Source organism: Capricornis sumatraensis, chromosome 2 (genome assembly GCF_032405125.1).
Source record: "Capricornis sumatraensis isolate serow.1 chromosome 2, serow.2, whole genome shotgun sequence".
In the NCBI taxonomy this organism is placed as follows: domain Eukaryota; kingdom Metazoa; phylum Chordata; class Mammalia; order Artiodactyla; family Bovidae; genus Capricornis; species Capricornis sumatraensis.
Window position 1 is genome coordinate 135319774 of NC_091070.1, and position 22818 is coordinate 135342591.

General features: G+C 44.3%; 1 protein-coding gene across 1 annotated transcript in view; it reads left to right on the forward strand.

Moving 5' to 3' along the window:
- The window catches only part of SORT1 (sortilin 1), a 63363-nt gene extending 40545 nt beyond the window's left edge, over positions 1 to 22818 (forward strand). Inside the window, exons 8-20 of the mRNA XM_068964414.1 lie at positions 375 to 505; positions 3962 to 4106; positions 5155 to 5310; positions 6886 to 6992; positions 10474 to 10576; positions 10921 to 11089; positions 11675 to 11865; positions 14768 to 14957; positions 18984 to 19100; positions 19672 to 19780; positions 21216 to 21322; positions 21580 to 21703; positions 21927 to 22818. Of these exons, the coding sequence (XP_068820515.1) occupies positions 375 to 505; positions 3962 to 4106; positions 5155 to 5310; positions 6886 to 6992; positions 10474 to 10576; positions 10921 to 11089; positions 11675 to 11865; positions 14768 to 14957; positions 18984 to 19100; positions 19672 to 19780; positions 21216 to 21322; positions 21580 to 21703; positions 21927 to 21941 (1664 nt within the window). The 3' untranslated portion in view covers positions 21942 to 22818. The remainder of the gene's footprint in view (positions 1 to 374; positions 506 to 3961; positions 4107 to 5154; positions 5311 to 6885; positions 6993 to 10473; positions 10577 to 10920; positions 11090 to 11674; positions 11866 to 14767; positions 14958 to 18983; positions 19101 to 19671; positions 19781 to 21215; positions 21323 to 21579; positions 21704 to 21926) is intronic.

Genomic DNA, 22818 nt, shown 5'->3' on the forward strand with positions numbered 1-22818 from the left:
GCTTAAATTCATGTAGACATGTTGGATGATCAGCCATAAAATCAAAATTCAAATGATACAACTTAAAATACAATAAGATAATTTCAAACTGTGTCATGAAGAAAGTAAAGCAGGATGCTGTGGTGTTTTAATGCAACACTGTACTGAAATTAATTCTCCTTCCTGTCCAATATAAAACTTCACATATATAAAGGTAAAACCAAAGTGTGAATTTCCTGTGTCAATTCCTATATCATTTTATATTGTTCTCTGATTAACATGCATAGCATTGAAAATTCTGTTGCTATAAAACTAAGAGTAGTTCTAAAACAATTGTTTTGAACTAGAGGCTCACCAGTAAGTGAAATTTTAATTAACATTTTGTCTTGTTTAAGAAGCTGACCTTGGGGCGCTGGAATTACGAAGAACTTCAGACTTGGGGAAAAGCTTCAAAACCATTGGTGTGAAAATATACTCATTTGGTCTTGGGGGACGTTTCCTTTTTGCCTCTGTGATGGCTGATAAGGTGGGTGTTTGCCTCTTTTCTTTGGGTTCTGATGTTTCTGTAAATGTGCCTCAAACAGATAGCTTCGGTGCATGTACTGATGGAGTTTCTTGCCTTTTGTAGTATTTAGTGTCACTGTTAGATGTGGAAGTGCTTCTGTTTATCGGGGCTGATTGTTTCTTCTGAACTTCTCTTCACTTTGGCCTGTGTCACCAGCTAAACTCTGGTGTCCGTTTAGGATGTATCGACCCAGTGTTTGGGCTTTTCTCACACATGGATTCTGAAAAAAGCAATCTCCTTGCTCATTATCCAATGAAAATAATGGAAACGTGTAACATTTTTTGAGTACCTACTGTATACTAGGTACTGTTCTGGGTTCTAGGAATATAGCAGTGGACAAAACAGGTAAATGTCTTGCTCTCAGAGTTTCTATTCAAGTAGGGAGATAGATACTAAACTAACAAATATGATATAATATCAGGTAAAGATTAAAACTATGAAGAAACCTAAAACAGAATAAATACATAAAAAGTGGCAGGAACTGGAGCAGCGCTGTTCCAGATAGGGTGGTTTGGAAGGGCTCTCTGAGACCCGACTGAAGTGAGAGCGTAGCTGCGTGGATATCTAGGCTGAGGAAACAGTGAGCACAAAGAGCCCCGGGCTGGAGCATGCTTGGAATGCTGAAGAAAAGTGAGAGGGGCAGCAGGGCCGCAGCACGGGAAAGGGTGGTCCCAAGATGGGCAGCCAGTGGCCAGATCACACAGGGGCTCTGGAGGTTGTGAGGAAGACCTTGCTTCCGTTCTTCGTGCATTGGGAAGCTGTGAAAGGGGTGCAGGCAGGGGAATGGTTTAACTGGCTGTTTTGATGGAATAGGTGTGCATAGTGTCACCTAAGGGTCAGGAATGGAAGCAGCAGCAGCAGCAGCAGCAGCGAGAGAGACAGTAGGTTGGACCAGGGTGTTAGCAGTGGGTGAGGGGAGACGTAGTAAGATCACGGATATGTTTTTAAATGCATCACCAATAGTGTTTGCTGGTAGATCAGATGCAGATTGTGAGAGAATAAGATGAATCGAGGATAATTTTAGAGTCTTTGGCCTGAGCAACTGCGTGAACAGTGGTGCCATTTACTGATATGGAAAGGACTGCAGGAGAAGCAAGTTTGTGGGAAGAAAATCAAGAATTCAGTTTTGGATATGAGAGGCGTGTAAGATATCTAGGTGAAAATGTCAGGTAAGCATTTGGGTATATGAATCTCCCAAAATTATATAGTAGAATTATATGGATGGTCTCATCTAGCTGTGTGACTAGATGGTATCTGGTAGGGGAATGAGTAGGTCGAGAAGAGGTGGGAGGGCTGAGCACCGGGTGCCCTGGTGCCCCTCTCGGAATGGTGGGAAGAGACTGAACAAGCCAGCAGAGGTGACTGAGAGGGAGGGGCTGGTGAGGGGGGAGAATAGGACCTTTCATAACAGTTGTTCCCAGTGAGGAAGTGGATAATGAGATGTGTAATTATTAATAATAATGTGCCTGTTAATGTCACTGCACATGGTGATATCTTGAAAGCCAAGCGAAGAAAAGGTTTCAATGAGGAGGAAATGGTCAGCTGCATTAAATTCAGCTGAGATGTGGAGTTAGATGTGTTCTGAGAATTATCCACTGGAGTTGGCAAAGTATAGGTTGTTGGTGACCTTGATGAAAGCAGTTTCTTTGGAGTACTGTGGTTAAGAGACTGATTGGAGTGGGTTCAGAGAGAATTAGAGATAAGAAAAGTAGACAAGGTAACTGCACATCACGCCCTCGAGCAGTTTTGTAATAATCCTCCCAAGAGCCCTATAGTTCATACTGTTATCTCAGTTTAGGAAATTGAGTAACTTGTCTAGGTGGAACTCTGGTGGGAACCAGACTGTGTAATTCCAGAGATAGCTGCCTGTACACTGCTGGTGTCCACAAAACTAAAATTCTACTATGTGCTTTTGAACTCCAGTTTTTACCTATAACAGCGAGTATAAGATTCAAAGTAAACATCTAAGATGTAAGTTAGAAAAGTAAGTTAAATGGACTCATTACTGAACTGTAAAAAGACTAATTCTCGTGCCCTGGCTGAACTGTATCTAGAAGCTATTTTAAACTATTTATCAGATAGTACATGTTAATTGCCTCAACCTGTGGATTCGTACTAAGTTGTTTCAGTTGTGTCCAACTCTTTTCGACCCTGTGGGCTGTTACTTCCAGGCTCCTCTGTCCATAGGATTCTCCAGACAAGGATACTGGAGTGGGTTGCCATTCCCTTCTCCAGGGGATCTTCCTGACCCAGGAATCAAACCTGAGTCTCCTCCACTACAAGCAGATTCTTTACCGTTGAGCCACGAGGGAGACCCCTTTTAACAGCTAAACATTCCCTGATCAGCTTCCTTATGTTAGTTTCTGACTCTCCTTGCCCTCTTTCCAGCCTGGCCTGTTCCCTCCATCATGGCTGTTCTGAGAGCCTTCCTTAAAGAAGAGACGTGTCACATTTTGATTTACTTCATGATCTTCCAAACCTGGGTTTCATCTCCATTTTCCAGACCCATTATCTAATTCTTTCGATGATGCCAGAGCTATCTGAAAGGAACCAAACTTCTATGCAACAGCCATCATTTTAAGAATTATCTGAGCAAACATATGCAAATGGCTACAGAGCCAAGCTCATCATGGTCCCAACAAACCCTTATCTCTGTTGAAGGAAATTGGCATGTCAGAGGTTCATTTCAGTTCAGTCACTCAGTCGTGTCCAACTCTTTGCGACCCCATGAATCGCAGCACGCCAGGCCTCCCTGTCCATCACCAACTCCTGGAGTTCACTCAGACTCATGTCCATCGAGTCCGTGATGCCATCCAGCCATTTCATCCTCTGTCATCCCCTTCTCCTCCTGCCTTCAATCCCTCCCAGCATCAGAGTCTTCTCCAGTGAGTCAGCTCTTCACATCAGGTGCCAAAGTACTGGAGTTTCAGCTTTAGCATCATTCCTTCCAAAGAAATCCCCAGGGCTGATCTCCTTCGGAATGGACTGGTTGGATCTCTTTGCAGTCCAAGGGACTCTCAAAAGTCTTCTCCAGCACCACACTTCGAAAGCATCAATTCTTCAGCACTCAGCCTTCTTCACAGTCCAACTCTCACATCCATACATGACCACAGGAAAAACCATACCCTTAGGAGGATAATATTGGTATCTTAGAGGGCCACACAAGAATGAAGAAGCCAAAGAGAAAGCCAGGATAACCTTACTTAAAATAGAATGGATTGTTCCAGTGCCTGGATCTTTGCAAGAGGTTAGAAAAAGCTTGGATAATTGGTACTAGGACTTTTCATTTATAATAGATGTACCTAGTGAGGAAATAGGTAATGAGTATAATTATTAAATAATAATGTGCCTATTAATGTCACTGCATATGGCATCTTGGTGGAATATTTAAAAGATAAGTATCGGCATTTGTTCCAGGATACAACAAGAAGGATTCATGTGTCAACAGATCAAGGAGACACATGGAGCATGGCCCAGCTCCCATCTGTGGGGCAAGAACAGTTCTACTCTATTCTAGCAGCTAATGACGACATGGTGTTCATGCACGTAGATGAACCTGGAGGTAAGAGCTTTGCAAATGGTTCACCCTTGACTGCGTAGAGACTTAAACTCCGAACCCTGTTTTAGTAGCTTTCCTTCTTAGTGTGCATGCTGACTCATTTTTGACTCTTTTCAACCCTGTGGACTATAGCCTGCCAGGCTCCTCTGTTCATGGGATTCTCCAGGCAAGAATGCTGGAATGGGTTGCCATGCCCTCCTCCAGGGAATCTTCCCAGCCCAGGGATCCAACCCACATCTCTTATGTCTCCTGCATTGGCAGGCGGGTTCTTTGATTTTTCTTTTCACCACTGGGAATTTATTAGTGGCCTACTTGTTTTAGAGATGATATGTAGCCTCTGTTAAAAAGGCCACTTTCTTTGACCCTCTAATGTGGTTTGTAGGTACATCCAGGTGTTCTGGAGCAGTGCTACTCAACGAATGGTCAGAGAACTAGTACTGATTTGCAAATTCTTCATTAACAAATAAGTGCAGAAAGCAGCAGCAAGCATTTAGAAACTCTTACAGCTCTGTGACAAAGAAATTTTGTATCTGTTGACTCTAATAATAAAAAAATTTGAAGATTGTATTTTTTTTTGTATTTCATTTTTCTAGTGATAAATTTTTCATTATATTTACAAAAGCATCAGTTTGTGACATAATTAAAATATTAAAACTGATCATCACAGAGAGTTTGAGAAGCATCCGTTTAGAGTAAAAACATTTAAAGATGTGTAAGATATGAAGCTGAATGCAATGCCTCTGCTACCAAAATATAACTGATTATACCAAAATATAAGAGCTTTTCTGTAACGTCTGAGTAATTTATTAAAGAGATTCATCATCTGCTATATTCAGGCACTAAGCTGGGTACTGGAATTAAAGATGGCCACGAAGCTCTTAACTGTGAATCCCTGATTAACTCCCAGGTCTGTGTCTGCATCGTGAAGAGGGACAGGTGGCTGATGTGTGCGTGTGTGTGTGTCCTGTGTATGATTAGACTGTTGTTTTTCTCCCTGTTCCCTCCCAAGACTTGGTGGGTTTTTGTTTGTTTGTTTGTTTGCCTATTCCAGACACTGGATTTGGTACCATATTTACCTCGGATGATCGAGGCATTGTCTATTCCAAATCCTTGGACCGACATCTCTACACCACTACGGGTGGCGAGACGGACTTCACCAATGTGACCTCCCTTCGTGGGGTCTACATGACAAGTGTGCTCTCAGAAGGTGGGTCCCTCAGCTGAATATGCTCAGAGTGGAGGCGTTGGGGGAAACCGATGGTCCTGTCCCCTCAGCAGTGGTGCCTGCCTGGCCAGCAAGCCTGTCTGTGTGAATTCTGGCTCTCTATTTTAAGTAAGCTACGGTGATTAGAACTAAGAAAGAACAAAGCAACAGCAGGCATAAAGAAAGATTTGAGGTTATTTAGTTTATGAAAAAAGTCTTATGTATTGGGAAGTTCAGGCCTGTGGGAAGGAGTTTGAATCACTTACTGCTTTTCTGATTGTCAAGGATGGAGCAATAGCCAGCCCAGATTTTTCCTGTGTTCTCTTCAATGGCTCTGCAGAGCCCAGTTGAACAAATAAACACATTACTCTGAAGTACAAAGGTTTTTAAGGTTTTATTTATTTATGTATTTACTTTTTTGGTAGGAGGTGAGGGATGTTTGTTTTAATTTTGTAAACACCTTGCAGTTGTCTACAGGATCTAAGTGATTCTGGCCCCTGGTTCATCCCAGACATCACTTCCAGCTCCTTGCACCTTTGCTTACTCTTGCAGTCACTCCAGTCCTCTGCCAGTCCTTAAACACACCAGGTTCACACACTCTTGGCTGAGAGATTTGCAGTGATCTCTTTCCCCAGATATCTGCATGGCCAACACTTTCCTCCTGCCAGCCATTGGTCATGTTACTTTCTGATGAGACCTGCCCTGACTATCCTGTTTTAAATGTCAGTCTGCCTCCCTGCCACACATGCACTCCCTCTTTCCCAGTTATCTGTACAAGATTTTTCCAAAGCATGCATTTTCTAACACGCTATGTAATTTACCTATTTACAGTGTCTAGTGTTTGTCTGTCTCACCCTACTAGAATATATATTCCACAGAGGTTTTTTTTTTTTTTTTTTTCTGATTTGTTCACAGATACATTCCCAAAGCCTTACAGCAATTTTCATATAGTGGATAGGCAATAAAACATTTATTGGGTAAATAAAATTTACTTTACTAGCTTTCTTTTTAAATTTTTCCTTAAGAAAACTCAAAGCATTTCTTTTAATTTAAATGTGCAACAGTTTATGTATCATTAGCAACAGAGAATAGGGAAGACACATGAAGAAAAAAAAATGTGTAAGAGAAATAGGATATATCGTGGTAAAGAGACAAAAGCTGGGAATTATTCATTGAGACTTAATGCAGATACATTCAAACCCTGAGATTTCCTAAAATAAGCCTGGTATCATGGCCTTAGTCCAGATTAGAATGCCTTCCCATTGCAGATTTTCCTCCAGGGCAAGCAAGCAAGGAAGAATAGAATTGTGCTGATGAGATAAATGGTATCTTTTTTCAAGAGTATCAGTCTAGATGATTTCTGGAATCAGTAGAATCCCTGTTCAGGTGGGAAGCCTCTTTCAAGTATCATACTCACCAGTATTGACCCATTTCACAGGATGTCAACATCTTGTGGGACTCCAGGGTTCTATTGGTATTACATAATCTCTGTTAGAGAGTTATACAATGATAAACTGAACTGATTAGGGTGCTTCCTAATCAATATATCAAGATTGATGTCATCCTTTTCCTATTCAGATAATTCTATCCAGACTATGATCACTTTTGACCAAGGAGGAAGGTGGAAGCACCTGAGGAAGCCTGAGAACAGTGAATGCGATGCTACTGCAAAAAATAAGAATGAGGTTTGTCTTACTCCTACTGTCATATGTATTTGGAGCAAAGCAGCCATTCTGTTCTGCTCTCATTAGTGCCAGGCTTTTGAATAATGAAGTTTGTACTTGCTGAGGGTCCACAGCTAACAGTGGAAAATTGGGAAATGAGAGGTTGAAATTAACTAGGATGTAAGAAATTTGAACTGTGAAGAAAGACTAAAATATTACGCTTTATATGTCTTTAAAGAAAACCAAAATTGAAGGCTAACAATTTCAGTCAGTTTAGTTCAGGTGTTCAGTCATGTCCGACTCTTTGCGACCCCATGGACTGCAGCATACCAGGCTTCCCTGTCCATCAGCAACTCCCAGAGCTTACTCAAACTCATGTCTATCAAGTTGGTGATGCCATCCAACCATTTCATCCTTTGTCGTCCCCTTCTCCTGTCGCCTTCAATCTTTCCCAGCATCAGGGTCTTTTCCAGTGAGTCAGTTCTTTGCATCAGGTGGCTAAATTATTGGAGTTTGAACTTCAGTATCAGTCCTTCCAATGACTATTCAGGACTGATCTCCTTTAGGATTGACTGATTGGATCTCCTTGCAGTCCAAGGGACTCTCAAGAGTCTTCTCCAACACTGCAGTTCAGAAGCACCAGTTCTTTGGCACTAAGCTTTCTTTACAATCCAACTCTCACATCCATAATCAGATCCATACATGACTACTGGAAAAACCATAGCTTTGACTAGACGGACCTTTGTTAGCAAAATAATGTCTCTGCTTTTTAACATGCTGTCCAGGTTGGTCATAGCTTTTCTTCCAAGGAGCAAGTGTCTTTATGATTGCAGTCACCATCTGCAGTGATTTTAGAGCCCCCAAAAATAAAGTCTCTCACCGTTTCCATTGTTTCCCCATCTATTTGCCATGAAGTGATGGGACTGGATGCCATGATCTTAGTTTTCTGAATGTTGAGTTTTAAGCCAGCTTTTTCACTCCTTTCTTTCACCTTCATCAAGAGGCTCTTTAGTTTTTCTTCCCTTTCTGCCGTAAAGGTGGTGTCATCTGCATATCTGAGGTTATTGATAGTTCTCCCAGCAATCTGGATTTCAGCTTGTGTTTCATCCAGCCCAGCATTTTGCTTGATGTACTCTGCATTTAAGTTAAATAAGCAGGGTGACAATATACAGTTTTGACATACTCCTTTCCTGGTTTGGAACCAGTCTGTTGTTCCATGTCCAGTTCTAACTGTTGCCTCTTGACCTGCAATTTGTGCTAACAGTGTGTGTTATACTAAATTGCTGAATGAACACAGAGTGGTCAGATGGGCCAGTGATTAGTTAGGAGTCATGATGGCAGCTATGAGACTTCAGCAACTCTACAGAAAGCCATTGACCAGCCATTCATGAGCAGTGCAAAGCTGTACTGGCCAGAAACAAATGGAGGAGAGCTTGGCCTCTCTTCCCATCCACCAGGGCTCCACATGGCCTGTGGATGTAGGTGGTGACCTGGTCTAACATGTGGATTCAAGAGCTGAGCCCTCTGAGGAAAGGCCACAAACTAGAGATTCAAAGGCATTGCTGCAGGAGATCCAGGTTCCATGAGTGACAGGTCTTGACAGGAAAGAAAAAAAGCAAGCTTTGTGTCTGATTCTTTTAGAGAATTTGAGAGGAGCTTAGCAGAACCCTGGGAGTTTCCTTTAAAAGTGACAGCATTGGTAATTCCAGGCTCTCTTCTGAGTACCTACCTACAGCTGGTATGGACTCTGCTGTCCTGACTGAGCTTTCTGTTTTAAGAGACTCAACCAGTGGGAGATAAATGTACCCACACCATTCCCATCACACTCTCTCCCTTGTGTTTCTTCATGAAACACATGGTGGGGTCTCTCCCTTCCTGCTCCCCTTCCCACCCCTCCACCCTAGCCTTGCCCTGCTCCTGCCCCTCCCGCCTCAGGCACAGGCACAGGCGCAGTGGCCTCCTTACTTACCCTGCCACCCTCGTGCTGCTGTGCCTCTCTCTCCCTAGCACCCTTCGTGGCTCTCTTTTGCCCATGATCTGGTGAATGAAGGTCCTCTCCTCCCCTGGCAGATTCTCTTCTGCCTTTTCATTGTTGCCCATTTCATTGTCGTTGTCACCGACACACCCCTTGTTGTAACTCTGCTGCTCCCTGAACACCCTGCATGTGCCTCTAGCCTGTGTTATTCCTGGGGAGGGCATCCCTGTCTCCCCTCCCCCCAGTTCATTAGGGTTAGTGGAAATCCTGACCGTCCTTCAGTTCAGTTCAGTTATTCAGTCGTGTCCAACTCTTTATGACCTCATGGACTGCAGCACCCCAGGCCTCCCTGTCCATTACCAACTCCCAGAGTTTACCCAAACTCATGTCCATTGAGTTGGTGATGCCATCCAACCATCTCATCCTCTGTCGTCCCTTTCTCCTCCTGCCCTCAGTCTTTCCCAGCATCAGGGTCTTTTCAAATGAGCCAGCTCTTCTCTTCAGGTGGCCAAAGTATTGGAGTTTCAGCTTCAACATCAGTCCTTCCAGTGAACACTCAGGACTGATCTCCTTTAGGATGGATTGGTTAGTTAGAACTAATCATTGCTCCTCATTTCATCAGCAGTTTACATGAAGCTTTTTTTACTGCAATAAAATTGCACATGGCATAAAATTAACATTTTAACCAATTTGAACCTCTTTGTTTACTTGTTTATTTTTTGTAATTTTTTTGGCAACACCCTGTGGCATGTGGGACCTTAGTTCCCAAACCTTAGTTCCCTGACCAGGGATCAAACCCTTACTCCCTGCATTGGAAGGTAGGGTCTTAACCACTGGACCACTGGGGAAGTCTCCCGAACCTCTTTTAAAGCATCCTTTAAAGGATTGCCATCCTGCTTTATAACTCAACTAATTTCTAAGAAATGTTTCTTAAAGACAGGACTGGGTCTTATTTCAAATCACCACCACATCTTGTTCAGTATCTGAAATATGGTAGGCAGTCATCAAGTTGGGAATCCTCTCATTTTCTTTAGAGAAATGTCTTTTCAAGTCCTTTGCCCATTTTTAATGCGGGTTATTTGTTGTTTTTTTTTTGTTATTGAATTATAGGCTCAGTGGGATATTCTTGCTTCTTAAATGCATAATGCATTTAATAATAATTTAATAATCACATTTATAGAGAAAGTAGAGTGGTGTCAGGGTCTGGGAATACCAGGGTCTGGGAAAGGGGGAATAGGCAGTTATGGTTTAATGGACACAGAAGTTTCAGTTTTGCAAGACGTGGAAGTCTGAGATGAATTATGGTGATGGCTGCACAACAGTGTGAATGTCCTTAACGCTACTGAACTGCACCCTTTAAAACGTAAATTTTATGATACGTTATTTTAACCACAATTTTAAAAAGAAGAGTATACCACTGAAGACTGGGTTATTAAGTTAAAAAGCCTTATTATTAGAAGACTCTGTGAGATGAATAAAAAAATTTACACCTTTGGTTTTAATGTAAGCTTTGGTTTCTTTCCACAGTGCAGCCTTCATATCCATGCTTCCTATAGCATCTCTCAGAAACTAAACGTTCCAATGGCCCCACTGTCAGAGCCTAATGCTGTTGGCATAGTCATTGCCCATGGTAAGCAGCCCTCCCTCACCTCTGTGGGAAGAACTAGTTGAGCACATTGAAGCTCAGTCATAGCGTTGAACCCTGTAAGAAAACCACCATCCATGGCTTTTACCACCCTTTGCAGAATTTCTTGTAAGATAAACCCAAGAATTTCTTGGGTTTTTCATGGACTCCTATCAGAGAGCAGCAGGATGACCTCTTCCTTTACCAAACTGTCGTGGCCTATTTTTTTTCTTCCAAGAGGCCTGATGGGAAATAATCTGAATAAACTCATTCAGAATTCTTCTTGTGACAGTGAATCCTCTCTGTTTCACTGCTGATGTGTGCTGATGAGATGGTGGGCTGTGTTGTAGGTAGCGTGGGGGATGCCATCTCCGTGATGGTCCCAGATGTGTACATCTCAGATGACGGGGGTTACTCCTGGATGAAGATGCTGGAAGGACCCCACTATTACACCATCCTGGATTCTGGAGGCATCATCGTAGCCATTGAGCACAGCAGCCATCCGATCAATGTGATTAAGTATGCATGAGCTCAGCTCCACCCACGCTGCCCAGAGGGCTACCCCGGGATGTTTTTCAGTTTGTGGGGAAGTTCCGGACCCTGATTCAGATTTAGGCATTCTGCAGAGCTGCAGGGGAGGTGCTTGAAGGGGTTGCATTCAGAGCAACTCAAATTAAATGCCTTTGTGTTTTTCCTCTGACTCTGCTAGCTAACATTTTTAATCACTTAAAAAAAATGTTCTTCTTTCTTCCCACAAGAATATTATGGATGCATTGAAGCACTCTGGGTGGGAAATGACTCCTTAAGTACAAGTTCTTATTGTATAATTTCTGTTTATTGATTCAGAAGCCCGTTCTTATATGGGTCACTATTCTTTCTTGCCCTTGGAAGAATTTTTATAAATGCATTTTCTTCCATACTGTTTGAGTGAATCCCGTTTCCTTGTGAACTGCAGGTATTAGAAATTAATATAATTGTCAGTCGGTAAGCCGTCACCTAAATATGAGAGTTCTCTGATTGGGGATGGAAACAGCTGGAGCGGTTTCCTGATACTCCGGTCAACGCTGGTCCTTTGTCACGGTCTCCCTCTAACTGTGGTTTCAGGTTCTCCACAGACGAGGGCCAGTGCTGGCAAACCTACACGTTCACCAGGGAGCCTATCTACTTTACGGGCCTGGCTTCAGAGCCCGGAGCCAGGTCCATGAACATCAGCGTCTGGGGCTTCACAGAGTCCTTCCTGGCTCGCCAGTGGGTCTCCTACACCGTCGACTTTAAAGACATCCTCGAAAGGAACTGTGAGTGTCTTCTTTGACCTTTTCTATCAGAAACTTGTAAACCCATTTTCCTAAATAACCCATCCAGTTCAGTTTCTTCTAACTGGAATAAGAAAACCATGTATATGAAAGAGGATTGAAGGATGCTCCACGTGGGTGAGCAGGCAGTGAAATGGTACCAGAAAAGCACTTCCCTGTTTGGATTAGCACTGTCCAAGAGAAATATCATGAGAGCAACGTATAATTTAAATTATTCTGTCCGCTAGCTACATTATACAAGTAAGAGGCAAAATTCATTTTAATAATATAGTTATTTCAGTATGTCTAAAATATTATCATTTTAACATGTAAAACAATATTTTATAATTATTAGTGAAATACTTTACACTCTTTTTTTAAAGATTTTTTTAAAAAATATTGGAGTATAGTTGATTTATAATGTTGTATTAGTTTCACTATACAACATAGTGAATCAGTTATACATATATGGATACCCACTCGATTTTAGACTCTTTTCCTCTGTAAGCTGAGTACTGAGTAGAGTTCCCTGTGTGCTACAGTGGGTCCTTATTAGTTGCCTATTTTATATATAGGTAGTGTATATATGTCAATCCCAGTCTCCCAATTCATCACTCTCCCCAGTTTCTCCCTGTAACCATAAGTTTCTTTTCTATATCTGTGGATATTTCTATTTGTAAATAAGTTCATTGTACCTCTTTTTAGATTCCACATATAAGTGATATCATAAGATGCTGACCTTTGTCTGACTTACTTCACTCAGTATGGCAGTCTCTAGGCCCATCCATGTCACTGCAGATGGCATCATTTCATTCTTTTTTGTGGCTGAGTAATATGTGCACCACATCTTCCGTTTACGTGTGATGTGCCGTACCATACACACACACTGCGGACAGCACAGTACATACGTACCACCACAGCATCTATCCATTCCTCTGTTGACGCTTTTATTTTTGTCTTGGCTGTTATAAATGGTGCTGCAGTATGAACTGCAGTGTGCCCCTGTGAGCATAGGGGTACCTGTATCCTTTTAGATTATGGTTTTCTCTGGTTATATGCCCAGGGATGAAATTCCAGAATCACATGTAGTTCTATTTGTAGTCTTTTAAGGAACCTCCATTCCATTCTCCATAGTGGCTACACCAATTTACATTCCCACCAACAGTGTAGGAGGGTTTTCTTTTCTCAACAGTATTTATTGTTTGTAGATTTTTTTGATGATGGCCATTCTGACTGGTGTGAAGTGATACCTCATTGTAGTTTTGATTCTCTGATAATTAATGATGTTGAGCATCTTTTCATGTGCTTTTTGGCCATCTGTTATATTCTTTTTCTTCTGAGTCCTCTAAATCTGATGCATATTTTACACTCACCCTTACTGTAAATCTCAATTCACACCAGCCGCATGTGGATATCTAGAAGAGTTTAGTTTTGCACTTTAGATCTCTGTAGCATTTTCTGAAAGTTTTTTTTCTGCTTGTAAGGATAATGCATGTTTATGTTTGTCTAAAATTATTTCATGAGACTTCAGGGTTTTTCATTGCTGGTTACAGCAGGACTATAAAGAGGAAACTTTAGAGGAAAATGTGTTACATCTAATTGATTATGTCATTTATTAAAATGTTGAAGTAAGGAAGTTTTCATGCAAAGAGTTTGGCTTGAATGTCAGTCACAACTGAGACTCTAGACTGGCTCCTGAGCAGGCAAGAAGCCCACACTGACCATTTCTGAATGCTGTGACTTCAAACTGGAAGACATGTTAAAGACCCAGAAAATGGCTTCAGAGAAGGAGTTAAAAAATTCATTTTGCGGTATTCCTAAAGAATCACAAGCAAACCCAGACCCCCAGTACTAAAGACGCTGACACTGCATTGAAAATAAGAAGGATAAAAGAAAAACTGGACAAAAAGTGACCACCTGTGACCCGTGATTGCTTGGCAATGAAAGAAGATATAAAGTTTCAAGATGCTTGGGTTAAATTTTGGTCCTGACTCTTTTAGACTGTGTTAGGGGCCCATTTCTTAGCATGTTAATTTAGTGACTCCTGCAGGAAGTAGAAGCACTTGGTTTGGACCTTTTCTGCAAGATGTTTTAATGATTTAAAACCAGAGAGTCATTATAATCTAAATTCTTTAAATAGACTGTAAAAGAGCTGGCTTATGAGTTTTCCCCTCTGCAGATGCAGGCAGCTTCTAGTTATCCCTGAAGTTTAACATCATTAAAAGATTGGTTAAGCACTGCTGTTTAACAGGCTGGGTGCTAGTCTTCATATCCCAAAGGAGAAAAGCCTAATCCACAGTCTTTAGGCCACAGCCTTTGAGTCATTTTTCCAGGAGTGGATGATATGACACACTGAGCCAGGTTGACTGTCATCAGCAGTCTTCATTTGAAAGCCAGTCAACAAGAGTTAAAAGACTAGAGAATGTTTGTGCTTGCTTCATCAGCACAAATACTAGAAAGAGAATGTTTCCCCTTCCTTTCAAAGCATACTCACCCATAGTACAACTAAACCCTTACTTTTGGTTAATTGGCGTCTTGCCCTAAAGGCAAACATCTGGTTGCTTATCTCTGACAGCTCCTGACCGAGAGCACAAGTGTACAAGACTTAAAGACAGCAGCCTCTCAGTCTGGAAGTAACTTTAGAGGGTCTCCATCCACCTTCCTGCTGCACAAGGTTTTTCCTAAAACTCAAATGGGCTATGAACTGCAAAGACTCCTCCCTTGGCTTGAGAAAAGGCCAATCGCTAGTAGGCTCCCACTAATGCAACTTTCTTTTGCAGTTCCAAAGCAAAACAATAGGTTAAGTCAGACATCTGTACTTTTCCTCTCCTTTCTTTCTGTTGCCTGGCAACTGTCTCACATGGGTGGATTCAGTAGTTTCCTGAAGAGCCTGTCTTTCTTTTAGGTGAAGAGAAGGACTATACCATCTGGCTGGCTCACTCTACAGACCCTGGAGATTATGGAGATGGCTGCATTTTAGGCTATAAAGAACAATACCTCCGGCTACGCAAGTCATCTGTCTGTCAGAATGGTCGAAACTATGTTGTGACCAAGCAGCCGTCCGTCTGTCCCTGCTCCCTGGAGGACTTCCTCTGGTATCCGCACCCCTCAGATCCCTGTCAGCCACTTCCTGTGCTGGAGGAGGCAAAAGACAGTTGAAAATTATTTCAGTCCTTTTTTTTCCTTTTTTCCTCAAGAGTGGAAAACTGTTGCTTCTTCTTTCCTCAAGGAAATTGAAGCACAGAGGAAGGGAAGCAGAATTGTTAGTAATTGGACAAATAACATTATTGTATCAGACCGTTAATCATTGTGCAGGACCAGCAACAACCCCTGAAATCCTAACTTACCTGTGTGAGGGAGGAGAGGAGTGTAGAGTGAGGATGAGAGTAAGAAGGTAGAGAGAGAAGGCGATAGGACAGAAGCACCAAGCGAAGAGGGCAGGAGCTGAGAGCTTAGAGGAAACTGGGCTTTAGCAAACAGCCTGATTGCCTGGGTTCAGCAGGTAGGGCTAGCTTTGGGGTTGTCTGCAGGACTGAAGGCAGAGAGAGTGTGGCTCTGTCCTGAGAGAGGAGATGACATCAGAATGTTTGGTCTCTATATCCCGTCAAGGCTCAGGAGCCATCATGGTGGACCCCTAGAGTTCAGAACCATCCAGGCTTAAGGATTAGTTTCGTGGCTGGCACAGGGTTAGTTGATTGTACAGGGGCAAGGGAGTCCCTTGGTAGCCTAGCTTAGGGCAAATAAGAGGAACTGCTTCACATCACAGGTAATAATCTTATGGAACGTGTCAGCTGCAGAAGATGCTGTCAGGGAGGTAGAAGTGGATTTGGAAAAGAAGACAAGGAGATAGCAGTCCTACGCTCCCACAGTGTATTCCCCCGAACTGTAGGTGACAGGAGTACGGGACTGAACAAAACCCAGTCTGACCCAGTGTGTTTCCTCCTGCGGTGTTCACATCTGTGTGTGGAATGGCCGGGGGTCCTCCCTTCTCTGTTTCTACAAGGGAAAATGGCACTCAGGTCCCTTGGATATTATAATAGGGCTGGAGTTTGTGGATACTGTCAGACTCTGAAGGGCTCTCTCACCCTTAATGGCATACAGGCTGACTCTCAGTCACCTGAACTACTTCTGTCTTCCAAACTTGCTCTGCGGCTTCAGAGCTCCATGCCACTGTGTATGCTGCTGCTCCTGCCTGGAAGGTCTTTTCCACATTTGCTGCTTGACCCCCCAAGCCTGGCGAATTCCTCCTTGGCCTTTAATGCTTCAGCTCAGATGTGGCCTCCTAAAGCCTTCCCCAGTTTTTCCTCATCTAGGCTCCCACTGCACTCACTACGTTTTTACAGCACTCACTATATTTTAAGTCTTAGGTACAGATTAGATTCCACCATTAAAATCTAGACTCCCTGAGCACACATATTGTATTTGATAATCACATAGTCATAATGACAGCAGCTCACGTTTTTAAACATTGCCTCTGTGCCAGGCACTGTTCTAAGCAACTTACACTTCTCCTCAGCAGCCACCTGAGATAGGTGCTGTGGTTATTTGCATTTCACAAAGGGAGAAACAAAGGTACAGGGGGTCACGACTAACTTGCTGTCACGTGACAGAGCTGGGACGTGAACCCGGCAGTGAGTTCTACCCCAGAGCCTGAACACACACCCCACGTGCCTGAGGAATGTATACTTTGTGAGTGGGGAGGCTGTGGTCCCTGGAATTTTGGATTGAACACACAAATTTTTTGCCAGAAATTTCTCCTTGCTATTTGAGGCATGATGTCTTCTCTTGTTCTTCCTACCCCCTCCCTTCAGTATTTGTCAGCAAACCTTGAAGTCCAAGCAGCATCTATATATTTACCAAATATTCCTTGAATATTTGTTATGCACAGGGCAGTGCAAAAGTGAGAACAGACATTTTACTATAGACTCTTCTGGTAAGAGTCACATGATTATGTTTGAAAAGAGAAAGTGGTAAGTCCCTTATGGATTTAGAGAAGGGAGAGATTCTTCCATCCAGACCTAAAAGGAGTTGGATCAGAGAGGCTTTGTAGAGGTGGTGGCATCTGAGCTGAGCCCCGATGAGCTGTAAGATTTGATCTGTGCATCTGGAAAGAAGCAGATCATTAAAGCCAGTGGACTGATGTGAGCGTAGGCCCCCGACAGCACGATTAGGAAGGTTGTGCTGGGGCTTCCCTGATGGCTCAGTGGAGAAGAATCCACCTACCAATGCAGGAGGCATGGGTTCAATCCCTGGTCTGGGAAGATCCCTCATGCCCCAGAGCAGCTAAGCCTGTGCACCACAACTGCCGAGCCCACATGCTGCAGCCGCTGAAGCCCTTGGCGCCTAGAGCCAAGCTCCATGAGAGAAGCCGCCGCAGTGAGGAGCCGTACGTTACAACAGACAGGAGCCCCTGTTTGCCGCGACTAGACAAAGCCCACCTGCCGCAACAAAGATCCGGGGCAGCCCAAAATAAATAAATAATTTTCAAAAAGAAAGAGTATGCTGGAAGATAGGCTGTGAGGGGAAGCCATGGCTGTCACAGGAAAGAAATGAGGGCGTCCAGATGGGGGTGCTCAGGAAGATAGCACCCTGGACAAACGTAAAGAAATGACAGGAGAGGCCAGCATAAAGGAGGAAACATGATACATTTTGAACATTCTTGTTTCTTTGAGGTTCTGTCAACAGATTTATGTGGCAAGTGTTCAGCAAGTATTTGGAAATGTAGGATTAGAGCTCAAGAGAGGTAGAACCTGGAAGTTTTATTAATTTTTTAAAATTTTTATTTATTTGTATTTTTGGCTGAGCTGGGTCTTTGTTGCTGTGCACAGGCTCTCTCCAGTTGTGACGAGCAGGGGCTACTCTCCATTACAGCCTGCGGGCTTCTCACTGAGGTGGCTTCTGTTGTTGCGGAGCACAGGCTCAGTAGTTGTGGCTCCCAGGCTTAGTGGGTCCAAGGCATGTGGACTCTTCCCAGACAGGGATCAAACCCATGTCCCCTGCGTTGGCAGGTGGGTTCCTCTCCACTGCACCACCAGGGAAGTCCAAACCTGGAAGTTTAGTTGCAGCCAGTAGTTAAGCTCACGAAGGGAGAGCAGATACAGAGTAAGAGAATGAATGATAGAATCTTGGAAAACATCTGCACCTGCGTGTTGGGAAGAGAGCAGAGCCAACAGTGGCCAGAGAAACAGATGAGTGCAGCTCTCGGGGTGCAGCAGGTGTGGCACAGCGGCGTGCCAGGGGGCCAAAGTGGACAAGACAGAGAAGCCCCCAAGGCTGGGTGACTGGTGGGCCTGCGGGGGCACAGACATTGATTTTCAAGGCTGCAGCGGGGGGTTCAAGCCAAGATGCAGAGAATAAAAAGTAAATGAGTAAAACAGAACAAGTAGAAGAGAAAGTTGGCCAAAAAGGGAGAGAGGGTGGTGAAGGAAGAGGACAGGTGCAGGCTAAGGAGAAGCGGCCGGGTGAGGGGACTGGCGGCCCCTCCACGCTGTCCATGCAGCAAGCCCCCACCTAGGGGCACGAGGTGCCAAGGCCCTGCATGTCCTTTCTTTGGGGAAAGCAGAGAAAGGAAAACAGGTTGGGGGCACTATGGAGAGATGGGATGGAGGGCAGGGATGGGCATTCACATTGGCATCAGGCACCATCTAAGAAGCTGAGAGGGACACAGATGTGGGGAAGGCAGGAAAGGTTTGATATACACTCTCATGGGTATGACATAATGAGTTATTTGGAGATGGAAGAACTGCTAAGTGTCCGTGCGTTAGGTCTGTGGCTGACGCACTGTTTCTCTGTGTCTTAGTTGCGTGTATCCCCACCCCCTATAGACTGCACGCTTTCCCTTCCCTGAACGTGAGCTGTTTATGTGGAACTCCTAGCTACTGAGTCCTCAGTCCACCAGGCCCAATCTATAAGCCATTCCCCCCCGCACCCCGTGCCAATTAAGCCCTGTCTGTGTGCTTTTGTTCCTAAAGAGACCTCTTTATATGTCACAGACTTCCTTAGCTGCCTTCTGGCAACCCACGCCTGGAATATTAACCATCCTCTGCCCCACATAAAGCCTTCACTGCTATTTGCCTCCTTTCAGCAACTTCGAAAGATACATTCTTTGCTGATTCTTACAGTGATTTTGGCTACTTCCGTCCAGAAAATGACTCCAAATGTGTGGAACAGCCAGAACTGAAGGGCCACGACCTCGAGTTTTGTTTGTATGGAAGAGAAGAGCACCTGACGACAAGCGGGTGAGGCGGCTGCTCCTCCCGTGTCGGGCCTGCGTTTCCCCTGTGCAGGGAGAAATTGCCCTCCACGCACTTCCGAGTACTTGAGAGAGTCTAGAAAATCACTGTCCGGTAGAGCCTCCTGTGATGGGGTAAATGCCCTGTGACCTGCTGTGGCCCCTAGCCCTCTGTGGCTGTTGACACTACAGTGAGGAACTGAAGTAATTTTGATTAATTTAAAAGTAAATAGTCACCGTAGCAGAGAGTGCCATTCTAGAGGAGCCTGACTGCCGACTCCCCTGATAACTCTCCCCTCCCCTGTATCTATACTGCGTACTGACGGGCTTTCCCCGGCAGTCTCATAGGGCAGAAAGTCGGCATGTCATGCAGCATGGCAAGGGATGTGTGGTCTGTCCAAGGACCGAAACTACACAGAACATCCCCCCAACACCCCTGTGGATCTCCCCCAAGCCCTGAAAGACGGTGTAAGGACCAGAAGTTTTTCTGCAGCTTTTCAAATCTTGTTTTCAGGAAGTGAGCAAGAATCCAGAAGTGCATCCTTGTATTCTGTCAACACCTTTTCTCTGCCCCTCAGGTACCGGAAAATCCCAGGAGACAAATGCCAGGGTGGCGTGAATCCAGTTCGAGAAGTGAAAGACTTGAAAAAGAAATGCACAAGCAACTTTTTGAGTCCAGAAAAGCAGGTGTGTTAAAGTAGATCTAGTGTAGATACAAGTGGGGTTTCGAGTTCCGCCAGGAAGGTCAAAGTTGCAGTGTGTCGAGAACTTTATCATCTAATACAAGTGGCCAGACCACTTATGTCAGGTTTCCCGTTGCACAGGAAACTGTTAGGATGGAAGGATGGTCACTTAAGCCAACAATAAGCTCATCTACTGAAAACTTTTTTGGGGGAGGGAAAATGGTGCTCAGTATTTATCCAAGTCTTAGAAGCTTAGGGTTGAGAAAAATTCTGAGGCTCAGAGTCACTTAGAAAAAAGACTCAACAAGTCCTGCCATCAAGGGCTGGGGTTTTGCACGTGTGGAAGGGAAGGGCATGAGACCCTAATTAGTGGGGATCTCTGTGCTGAGTATGTCAGGTATGTTCATAAGGAAAACCTGCACTGCGGTAATAAGTGGCTGGTTTTGATTTAGAAGCAAGTTTGGGGGCTGATTCCAGATCTGTAGCACTGAACTGTCTGGCCAGGATATGGGGATCTGGTAAGAGGAACCCTCTTGATAAAGAAGCACTGGCCCAGCGGTGTGACTGGGAACAGAAGACTGTGGACCCCAGGTTCCTAATCTGGAAATTGAGAGGTGGGCTGTCTGCAGTCCCTCCTGTCTAACCTTCTCAGGACTGAGGGCCTGATGGGGTGGAAGAAGGCAGGGGGAGAAGAGTGTGTGGGTGTGTGTACTTGTTGGGGGCAAGCTCCTGCTTCTCTGCATCACTGCCCTGCACTCCTGGTGGCTGTCCTCAGAGTGTTTGTGTGTGTGATTGCACAGGACTCCCGCCCACAGGGACACAGCTTGTCCCAGAATCCAGCTCCGCCTCCTCTGGGATACACTGAAAACACACACTCCCTATCTCCCACCCAGAAGCAGGTAGGTCACACTCAAACAACGATATGACAAAGCTTATTTATAACAACATACGAAAACTTAAAAAAAGAATCTTGCTATCATGGGAGGGCCTGCCTGACATAGCATTGGCACAGCTCCTCCCCAGGTGATGGCCCTATGCTAGATTCATTCACCCACTTACTGTCACGGTCTCCTTCTCTGCTTCACCCTTAAAAGCACCAAGACTTAGAATCAGTGGTCACGGGGAACAGCCACAATTATATTTGATCTAGGTAATTACCATAGCTTCCAGTGTAACTTTGACTCATTGAAGCCCCTGAGTTTGCACTATTCTGACAGCTTCAAGGCAGCTCAGGTTTCGATTACCCTCTGCCAGCTGTGGTATTCTCCTGGTAGCACTGAGATGGTCATCTTGAGGGGTTTGGGAACATTTCATCATTAGGTGCCTAGAGACTGCAGATCGTTGAACAGAGAAATGAGAAATTGAGCAGCCTGTTTGAATTCAGTCCTGGAATATGCACGCCCAAAATTGATTGTGTGTTTGTGTTTTAATTTATCAAGAATTCCAAGTCAAATTCTGTTCCAATTATCCTGGCCACTGTGGGATTGATGCTGGTCACAGTCATAGCAGGAGTGCTCATTGTGAAGAAATACGTCTGTGGTGGAAGGTAAGGAACCAGAATCAGTCAAACCCACAAGTCAGCCAAGGCAGAGCCTGCTGCTGGCCAAAACTGACTAGTTGAAGTGACGTTACTGAAACATCAGACTCAAATCTTTCCTTCCATTTTTCATATGCCAACTATAGGCTGTGCTTCTCGTATGTGTGACTCATTCCATGAGTGTGTAAAACTTGGAAAGTCCACAGCCCTATAAGAAATGCATTCTTCCTCACCACCTGAGGGTTGACAGCAGTTTCCACCCCCAGGTTTCTGGTGCATCGATACTCTGTGCTCCAGCAGCACGCAGAGGCTAATGGTGTGGATGGTGTGGATGCTTTGGATACGGCCTCCCACACTCACAAAAGCGGTTATCATGATGACTCAGATGAGGTGAGCCTGTTTCTTCTTGAGGGGTGGTGCAGAAGTTTTTAAAAGAGCGATTCTTTTTTTACTTATGACCAAGGTATGTTTGAAGCAACAGAGGGTATAAGCTGGAAGCAGCAACTTAATGACTAAGACTTGGCCAACCCAGAAGCTACGTAATGGCTTTCAAAATAAGGATTAGGGATTTTTTTTGGTCTGTAAATAATACGGCCCATGTCTTTTTTTTCAGGACCTTCTGGAATAGCTCCTCAAAAGAGCTGGGACTGAGTACAAATGATGGATCCGCAGTACCTCCTACACTCCCTGTGGCTCCGACTTAGGGAAATAAATTTCCCATTGCGAAGGACCCAGCTCTGTTTCTGCTGCTTCCATCAAAGCCAAAAGGACCTACACTAAAGAAATAGTGGGGTGGGGACCTGAAACACTCTTGCCAATTGGCTCGGAGAAGAGAGGGGAAATTTTTAATTCTTTAACTTTACGAGTTCTGTGTTTTTGCAAGGTATGGGCCCTTTTTGGTTTTGGTTTTTAAGGGAAATGAAATGGAATTGAAGGGAACTTTTCACTAACCCCACAGTCGCATGTTTTGTGTGGCGCCTACCCCAGGGCACCGGCCAGCTTTGCCATCAACTCTCGTGAAGCCCTCGGTGCCATCCCTGGGCTGTGCCATCCCTGGACAGTGCCAGCACCATGAAGCAGCTGCAGAGATGAGCAAAGAGGCTGCGATGACTGGCACAGCCTGGGCAGCCTCTCTCCCTCTGGGGCCAGCCCCACTCCAAGAATAGTGCGCACCAGCTCCTCTCACAGTTCACTGCTTTTTGTTATTTCTTTCAAGAGCGGTAGGCCACAGTGATTTTTCTTTTCCCCTGTTTAATTAGGCAATACCCTTGTTAATTGCCCTTTGGCAACTAACTTACATGTGCTTCCAAGACACTAAATCAGGAAAACTTAAAGGGCAATATTTTTAACTTGGGGCAGGAAGAAGGGAACAGCAGAGAACTGACTAGATTTAGCACCTATTAAAGGAGAAATTCTTGCTTCTTCCAAGATCTTTCAAGCCATGCCTTATGTGTGTGCCAGTGGGCTTGCTCAAGGATGGGGCTCAAAGCTGGGTACCCAGGCTG